General features: G+C 34.4%; 1 protein-coding gene across 1 annotated transcript; it reads right to left on the reverse strand.

The window, feature by feature from the left end:
* Window positions 1-5,584: 5,584 nt before the first annotated feature.
* LOC113333548 (vascular-related unknown protein 1-like) lies at window positions 5,585-6,894 on the reverse strand. Its single transcript, XM_026579981.1, has 3 exons — window positions 6,398-6,894; window positions 6,207-6,311; window positions 5,585-6,099 (listed from the first exon to the last, which is right to left on the reverse strand). The coding sequence occupies exons 1-3, from the start codon at window positions 6,743-6,745 to the stop codon at window positions 5,902-5,904; spliced, it is 651 nt and encodes a 216-aa protein (XP_026435766.1). The 5' UTR covers window positions 6,746-6,894; the 3' UTR covers window positions 5,585-5,901.
* Between the last annotated feature and the right edge of the window lie 2,634 nt (window positions 6,895-9,528).

Here is a 9,528-nt window from a genome sequence, read left to right on the forward strand (position 1 = left end):
ATTGATGATTTTAGTCGTATGACTTGGGTGTACTTCATGAAACAAAAATCCGAAGCTTTTAGCATATTCAAGAAGTTCAAAAGCCTTGTTGAAAAGCAAAGTGGTCATTACATCAAAGTTTTGAGAAGTGATAGAGGCAAAGAATACAACAAATAATTTGATAAATTTTGTGAAGATGAAGGCTTGGAAAGGCAACAAACTGTGGGTTATACTCCTAAAACATGGTGTTTCCAAGAGAAAGAACCAAACCGTGATGGAGATGGCAAAGTCCATGCTTCATGAGAAGTGTATGCCTAAATATTTTTGGCCTGAAGCCGTTAACATCGCCGTCTACTTGATGAATAGATGTCCAACAAAAGCCGTATGGGACAAAACTCCTTTTGAAGAATGGAGTGGGAGAAAACCATCGGTAAGGTATCTCAAAGTTTTTGGTGGTGTGTGTTATTCTCAAATTCCAAAGGTAAAGAGAACAAAGCTTGATGAATCAAGTGGGAAATGTATATTTCTCGACTAGAGCCTCCAATCAAAAGGTTATAGGTTGTTTAGCTTGAAAAACAACACAATGATCACAAGTCGTGATATCTTGTTTGATGAAGCTTCTTCATGGAATTGGGAAGAACATAAAATTGAGAAGAGAACCATTATTTTTGATGAAGAGCAAGAAAATTCAGCAACAAATGAAGCTGAAGAAGGTGAAGAAAATGAGGAAGAACTACCTCAAACACCACCAAATACAGAACAATGAGCAGCTACACCTATGTCTCCTAGTACTATTGTATCAACATCACCACCATCGACACCAAAGAATATGCATAGGTTGAATGAAGTGTATGAAAGATGTAACTATTGTACGGTTGAACCGGAAAATTTTGAAGAAGCATCAAAAGAACCGGTATGGATAAAAGCCATGTAAGAAGAAATTGTTGTCATTAATGATAACAACACATGGAAGAAAGTAGCAAGGCCAAGTGACAAAGAAGTTATTGGTGTGAAGTACAATGCGGATGGTTCGGTTCAAAGTCACAAAGCAAAGTTTGTGGCAAAGGGATACTCTCAACAACCCGGCATCGACTACAATGAGACTTTTGCACTGGTTGCTCATCTTGACACCATTAGAGCCATCATTGCTATAGCTTCTCAAAGAGGTTGGTTACTACATCAACTTGATGTGAAATCGTCATTTTCGAATGGAGGAATCCAAGAAGAGGTCTATGTATAACAACCACAAGGTTTTGTGATTGAAGGAGAAGAAGACGAGGTATACAAGTTAAAGAAAGCTTTGTACGGTCTAAAGCAAGCACCGAGAGCTTGGTATAGTGAGATAGAGTATACTTATTCAAAAGGCAAAACTTCAACAAAAGCAAGAGTTAACCTACAGTATATGTGAAGACACAAGGTACGTCTATTCTCATTGTTGCTTTGTATGTTGATGACCTTATTTTTACGGGTAACAATTCAAGAGATAAATGATGATGAAATATGAGATGAGTGACATGGGTTTGCTCAAGTACTTCCTTGGTATATAAGTTCATCAAAGTGAAGATGAAGTGTTCATTTCTCAAAACAAGTATGCCGAAAAGGTGTTGAAGAATTTTGGTATGCTTGGTTGTAACCCGACATCAACACCACTTGTAGTGAATGAGAAACTCAATAAAGATGATGGAGGAAGAAAATTTGATGAGACTTAATTACTATAGAGGTATTATCGAAAACTTGTTGTACCTTATACATACAAGACCATATTATGTTTGCTTCAAGTATGCTTTCTAGGTTCATGAGTTCACCTAGTTATCTACATATTGGCGTGGCAAAGAGGTTGTTAAGATATATTCAAGGAAAAATAAATTTTGAAATCATGTATTCTAAAAATTTGGATGTCATATTAGTTGGCCGTTGTGATAGCGACTTGGGAGGATGTATTGATGGCATGAAGAGTACATCGGGGTATGATTTTTCTCTTGGTTTGGGTATATTTACATGGGCATCGAAGAAGCAATAAACCGTAACTCAATCCACGGCGGAAGCGGAGTACATTTCGCCATCAATAGATACATCTCATGTTGTATGGCTAAGAAGAATAATGGAAGACATCCAAGAGAAACAAGAAGGGAGCACCAACATTTTTTGTGACAACAAATCGACAACTGTTATGTCCAAAAATTCGGTCGAGCATTGTAGATAAAGACACATAAAGCTCAAGTGTCACTTCATTCGAGAAGCGGTCGAAGATGATGAGCTCCAGCTCAAGTATTGTAAGACGGAAGACCAATTGGCTGACAATTTCACCAAGGCTCTTCAAAAGGGAAAATTTCAAAATTTTCGTGAGTTAACTGGAGTTGTATAACAACACATTAAGGAGGAGGTTGTTAGTTAATGTGAAGTTAAACATATAATTAAGTTTGTATAAGTATTAGCTTAGTCAGTACGTGGAGGAGTGTTCCCCACATGTTTCTCTAGTCATATATTGACCATGCATGTAATAGAGAGAGAAAGTAAGATGAGACACTAAGTTATAAAGAAGAGAGCGAGAAGAACTAAGAGTTCCCACTTCTCCATTATCAATTACCTTCAAATCTTCATACCAATTAATTAAAATATCCAACAGTTTTATTGTCCTTGTCTTATGATATTTCGATATTATTAGCACACAACATTGTAATGAAACCCTTGAATATACTTCTAACTAATATACTAGAAAACCTACTAGAATGCCAACTAATATTAGCTAGTGCAAATCTATGTACTTTATTAAATTAGAAAACTAGTTATGTGCAAATTTCTGGTAAAAAAAAGCACATAAATATCAATTCCAAACTTGGATTCAGTAATGCTGTGCACAATATTAATTAGGATTTTAGCCTTGATTATCAAATGAATAAATTTAACATTAGGAACCTTCCAAAAATGCGAGTGTAAATTTGTGCACCCCTTGAAAAAGAGGTGTGCATACCTTCATCTTTCATTGGTCATTAATTTTACTAGTGTTTAATACTTTTTATATTTCAAATTCACTATTGTTTTAAGAGAGGTAAGAAAACTGGTCAAACGAAATGATAAATGAGATGATATAAATATAAATCCGGTTTATAGGGGTACAAAATTACACTTTCGATACACCAACTAAAAGTTAACTAGAGTCTTGAGAATAAATAATTTCATATTGGAGGATCTATTCACACTTTTATTCTCACATTATCTCATGCTTTAGAAGTTTTTTCTAATAAAGCTTAATATTCTGAGAAATTGTTCCTCTTATAAAGCTGCACGTGCATACAAAAACGAGCATAGTCCGAGACATATAACACCACCATTTATTATTTCGAAAATCAATCGTTGAAAATCGATGAAATTTCAACCGTTAAAATTTAGATTGATAAATAGTGAGGTTTAGTATTTTAGAATCCTCTCATTTCGGTATGTATATAGAGCTTGTAAGGAGAACGGATCCCCGAAGTATTAGCTTCAAATTTAATGCCCTTTGGATTTTATAAAAAAATTGCCATCCAACATGTGAGTAGATCTTCCCTCATGATACCTATGTTTTAACTACTTTTTTAACTTTTGTTTTTTATGTCAATGAGTTGAAAGGCCAATCTAATCTATAGAGGGGCAGGCACACTGAATGACAAAAACAAAATTGGTTTAACAGGGTGTTGCATACCATCAAGTATTAGCTTTCAATAGGATTTTTGCAATTTGGAAAGAAAAGGAGAGGAAAAGAATGCTGTTTTTGAACATATCATTAGCTAGATTTCACTAGCCATAAATTTAGTGACAAAATTTATCTGTAATCATACAAAATCTAAAAGTAAATTAATAATTGAATGATCATCATAAAGGATACGGACTTTTTCTTTGGGCAGGTTAAAGACTTTGTAGCATAAGATTTTATCAAAGCCTAATGGCCCCCTATAATACCTTCTTCCTTTTCCCTCAGCTTTAGACTAATTATATGAATATATAAGACCAATAATATGAATAATGCAACACAACTTAATTAATTATTTCGTTTAAATGTCAAGCATCACTAACCATACAACCATTTGGGCTGCAGGTTCGCGTAAGGACCACATTATGATGATTCTACCTACCATATGGTATCTTTGTGGTTGATCAGCATATTAACAAATTTGAAGAAAATGTCCGGGAAAATGGAAAATGGGTCATTTGTCCAAATATTTTTAAAACATGGTTCAAATGGATGAGTAAAAATTATTATGGGTGAAATGGACACCAAGAAAATAGCAAGGATGAAACTGGATTCATCCTGACTTAAACTTAAAAAATAGCAAGGATGAAACTGGATGCATCCTGATGTAAATTAAAAATAAGAAAAAATATTTGAAAATGGGTAGGATGAAGTTGTTTACATCCTGGCTATTTTTACATTTTTGTCTATTTAAACAGTATCAAAATCTAAGTGTCTTTTTCACCTAGGGATTGTTGTTTTTGGTATTTTTAACCAATTTTGTTACATGAAAAGGAGTAGAAAAATAGAATAGAAGATGTGAAGTTTCAAGAAAAGACCCGACTAGGAAGCCTGGCCGAAAAAAACTTGACGATATAGTTTAGTTAATTTCCTATACCAAATGCATTATACTACAGAGTAATACAAAGTCTAATAATAGGACATGGAGGGTCTTCGATTCTCAGGTTTTAGCTTCAAACCAAACCAAGTCTGCATTTACCTGTTCTAATTTTTAATTCAACTTATAGAATATACTTATTAAAGGGATAATCATTGTATTAATTCAATTAAATCGATTACGTAATATATATGGTTATGGGTGCAAAAGAACATGATTCATTCAGATTTAAATTCTCATACGCAAGCAAATATTCCCCTGAAAATCTTTGAATAATCCCCAAATATGCCGGTACATTTAGAAATAGTTTCATTGAATGCATTCAAAATTTAAGTAATCTACATATACATTACGGTTAATTGAATAATACATTTATAAAAATAAATTGTTCCAAACAATGCACTGTGCAAATTGGCTAATCGGAGTATTAATCGAAAAGCTTGCAGAGCCTAAAAGGCTCTTAAAATCTCTATTTACCTTGTGGCATTTATTTATTGTGGCGAGTAGCATAATGATTACAAAGTGAATGATATAATCTGTTTGTTAATTAGTAGGAGACTAGGAATATCAAATTACAAACAACAAAGATCGGTGTGATTAGTTCACCAACCAACTTAATTAGTTTCTTCAACTACAATCTATCGGATGGAAATTGGATGTACGTCATTTTATCATCATTGGCTCTCTTTTACAAATTAATTTTTACAAAGTTGGATTATTTTTCTTCTCTTGTAATTATTATTAGATGTATATGTCGTCGACTATATCACGAAAACTCGTGGGAGCAAACTATCAACCGCTCAATTAGCAACACCAGCGCCAAAATGATGATCTATCTAACTCGACTATGAAAGTCTGGATTCCTGGCTAACGGTGGGATATTTCAAGTCAAGGTGGTTACATAAATAAAATTAAGTTGTTCGTCAATACATAATTGACAATTCCATCGTACTGGACTTGCAGCTAAGCCTAAATGTAAACAGGTACATACCATCCATTACAATTTACATATATATTGAACACAGGCTAGCTAGCAGTATAACCGAGATGACATAATACTACACTAATCATATTAGTACCGTTGGATAATAATTACTTACTAAGACCGTTTTCGGATACAACCGAAATGTTATTAAAATTAAGCTAGCAGCAGTATAACCGAGATGACATGATTAATATGGTGGTCATTTACAGGATATACTGAAACTGTTACATACAAAGTAATAAGGGAATGAAAGAGATATATAACCCTTCTAGACATGCATAAATTCATGATTATGATGGATATACTATATACTTTATACATGTTTACGCTTCATTTAAGATAGTTCACAAACATTGAGAGAGGAACCACGCAAAGACCCTTTTCCTTGAGGTCTGTAAACTGACGAGGATTACTATTATTATTTGGTGATGATCTCATTTCAACAAAATCCATCCGATTGTTTTTATCTTCGTGTAATTGTAGTGCTGAAAAATGTTGATGATCACCAGACATACTTCCCTTCCTCCTCTACAAAAAAGAAACAGAAAAAGAGTAAACCGGTGCGTATCGGAATTAATTAAACTTTTTTCAGTCAAAAATAAAATAAAACATAATTCGTAATTTCATTTAATTACCTGTTGAGAAGTACTGTATTCAATATCAATATGATCATCACCATCATTATCTTGGTTTTGTCTCGGTGAGTTCGTTTGTCGATGATACTGCTTCATACTACTAACCTGTTCACCAAAACAAAATAAATAAAGTTGCGTGTATAACAATACAGTATAATTGAAGATTAATATGAAGTAACTACCATGCCAACCTTGGGACTATTAACAGGAGAACTAGCAGTATCTTCCATATCAGGATCATCGGTACCACTGTTTATTTTCTTCTTATTCTTCTTCGGATTGAGTAATCCCAATTTCTTAGAAGTAGTACTATCCATGAACTTCCACGGGGCAAGAGAACCAGCATCAGAAATCATCGAAGGTGTATCATCGTAACAAGAAGAAGAGGAAGGCTGAACCCTATTCTCTATGCTATTTCGTGGAAAAAATTCATCATCATCCAGGTAAAACGTCCAACCACTCTCTTCTGGATGATCTTGAGAGGTAAAAGAATCTTGTTGTTCCTCAGCTTGCATGTTTTCCCCATCGGAGCCCTCCATGAGAATTAGCTGCTGAAGTTGTTAAGATAGGGAAAATTAAGAGAGTTATTTTCTTTTTTAGAAAGAGGGGGAGAGATGAGTGAGGATCAATCGGATTAATAGAAAGAAAAAGAAAATTGCTGGGGAAGAAGAGGGGAATGAACTTACGAGAGAATCTTGTGGTCAGGTGGTGGGACCAGGTAGCTTGAGTGGGAGTTGGGAAGTTACAGTCAGGTATTGGTCGTTGCAATACTACCAAATTGAAAATCTAATAATTAAGCTTAGTAGTTACTCTCTAATCTCTATCTCTATATTTTAGAGAGAGGAAATGAGAAAGGGACAGAGAACGTGCAAAGGGAAGAAAATTTGAAAAAGAAAGGGTTTTGATTCGTGAAGTTTGACCTTAGAGGTCGAAGATTAAGTAGCGGTGAATACTGAATAGGCACAGATTTTCTAATGTTTCTACTAGAATGGATAGTTCTATTTGACCATTTCTATTCAGGATTGGCCCAATTGATCTTACTTATTGGTTGGTTCCCAATTAAACTGGACCCTATGTACAATATATGAGATTGTGAGTATGTCCACGTATATGGGTAGTAAAATGCTTCGACCAATGAAAGATGGTCGCATTTTTTTTAAAATCGATAAAGAAAGGATTGCATTGATCAAAAAGGAAGGGTATAACAGGATTATACCACCCTATCAAGAAAACAAAAAGCAGAAACTAAGGAGGTAACAAACTACCAAATTTAGTTAGGATGAAAGTAAATATTACACCAATCTTTCATGACCTCAGCTGAGTTAACATCTTCATAATCCTTGAAAGCAAGAGCCCAAGAGAACAAGTAATAAACCGCCTTATTGACCACAACTTGCACATTATATCTTTTATATGAAAAAACACGATCATTCCTCTCCTTCCATAAACTCCACAAAATCGCTGCAGGGATCATATTCCAAATTGCAGTGCTAGCTTTATTATGCTGCATTAGGTGCCATGCTTGAATAGCAGAGTTAGTCATTGGGCATCATGAAAAACCAATGAAGTTTACCCAAATAATCATTCCAAACCAATCTAGCAAAAGTGCAGTGCAAAAACAGATGAGAAGTGGACTCGTTCTCATTACAGAAAAAGCAATTAGAAGGAACATCAACACCTCTCCTGAGAAGAAAGTTTCTAGTAGATAGCCTGTTATGAGAAATAAGCCATAAGAAGAAACTGATCTTTGGTGGACATCTCAACTTCCAAATGGTTTTAAAAATAGGGTTATCTGGCACTGCATCATCCTCTTGAGTTAGAGTATCATAAAGAGATTTGACCGAGAAAGTATTATTCTTAGTTAGAGACCAAACTAGCTCATCTTCAGCATCCTGATTAAAACTAAAAGAAGCAAGATCAACATTTAGAAGATTCAGTTCCACAGTAGCAGTAGCATTAACTCTTCTAGGAAAACTGAAATTCCAACTAATTGAGTTACCATCAACTACTCCCATGTCAGCAACATAAATATTTTTTGCTCTAGTAAGAGCATATAATTTGGATAGCATGTTTTAACGGGAAAGTCATATAACCAATTATCATCCCAGAATCTTGTACTCTTGCCATTATTAACTTTAAGTTTGATAAACCTCAGGAAGATGGAGATGCACTTCATGATAGCTTTCCAAACAAAAGTACCATAAGTAGTTCTAGGATCCTTAGAAATCCAGCTGACTTCACCCACCCCATATTTTTCACCTGTAATGGACTTCCACAGAGCATTTTCCTCAAATGCATATCTCCAACACCATTTGGTTAATAAAGCTTGATTAAATTTTTTCAGATTTTTGATGCCTAAACCACGAGACCTTTTCCTTCTACGTAAAACTGCCCTTTTGAATAGATGAATTTTCTTTCTTTATTTATTATCATGTCAAAGAAAATCTCTCATAATTTTTTCAAGTCTCTTGATCACAGAAGAAGGCATCTGAAAGAGAGACATGTAATGCACAAGCAAGATGGAAAGAACACTATTAATGAGAGTAATTTTACCTGCTCTGGAGAGTAATGGTTTTTCTAACCAGCTAGCTTGATTAAGAATCTCTCAATAACTTTGTTCCATTTAGCAATGCCACCACATTTATCTCCCAATATGGAAGTAGGCATAAGACCATGATAACAACCCAAAATGGAAGAGAAAATAGATAGATCACCATCATATCTCACACCATAAATCTGGCTTTTAGCAAAATTAATTTTCAGACCAGTTAGGAGTTCAAATGAAAGAAGAACCAATCTAATATTTCTTACTTGATCCACATCAGCATTCAAGAAAACCAAAGTATCATCAACAAATTGAAGATGACTTACCATTTGACCATCTGGTTTAACTTGAAAACCAGTGAGAATGCCTTGTTCTTGAGATTTTTTAACCATGAAATTTAAAGCCTCACCAACTAAGAGAAACAAGAATGGTGAAATAGGATCACCTTTCCTTATGCCTTTTTCAATCTTGAAATAACTAGTAGAACTGCCATTTACAAGAATAGAAAATCTTGTATATTCCATACATCTTCTAATCCATCCCCTCCACTTTTCACCAAAACCCATTAGAGTAAAGATCTCTTCAAGAAAATCCCAATTAACATGATCAAAGGCTTTTTCAAAGTCTATCTTACAAAGAATACCTGGTTTACCGCTTCTAAGTCTTGAGTCAATCAATTCATTGGCTATTAAAACACCATCAAGTATTTGCCTCTTTCTTATAAAAGTTGTTTGATTAGAAGAAATAATCTCTGTAAGGCATTGCTTGAATCTCTCT

The sequence above is a fragment of the Papaver somniferum genome, chromosome 1 (assembly GCF_003573695.1).
Source record: "Papaver somniferum cultivar HN1 chromosome 1, ASM357369v1, whole genome shotgun sequence".
In the NCBI taxonomy this organism is placed as follows: domain Eukaryota; kingdom Viridiplantae; phylum Streptophyta; class Magnoliopsida; order Ranunculales; family Papaveraceae; genus Papaver; species Papaver somniferum.

Excerpts from the sequence above, each read along its gene's own strand:
- LOC113333548 (XM_026579981.1), bottom strand. The coding sequence starts at position 6,745 with ATGGAGGGCTCCGATGGGGAAAACATGCAAGCTGAGGAACAACAAGAT. Across the intron at positions 6,312-6,397 it reads CTCCTGTTAATAGTCCCAAG|GTTAGTAGTATGAAGCAGTA; the intron begins GTTGGCATGGTA and ends TTTGGTGAACAG. Across the intron at positions 6,100-6,206 it reads AATACAGTACTTCTCAACAG|AGGAGGAAGGGAAGTATGTC; the intron begins GTAATTAAATGA and ends TCTTTTTTGTAG.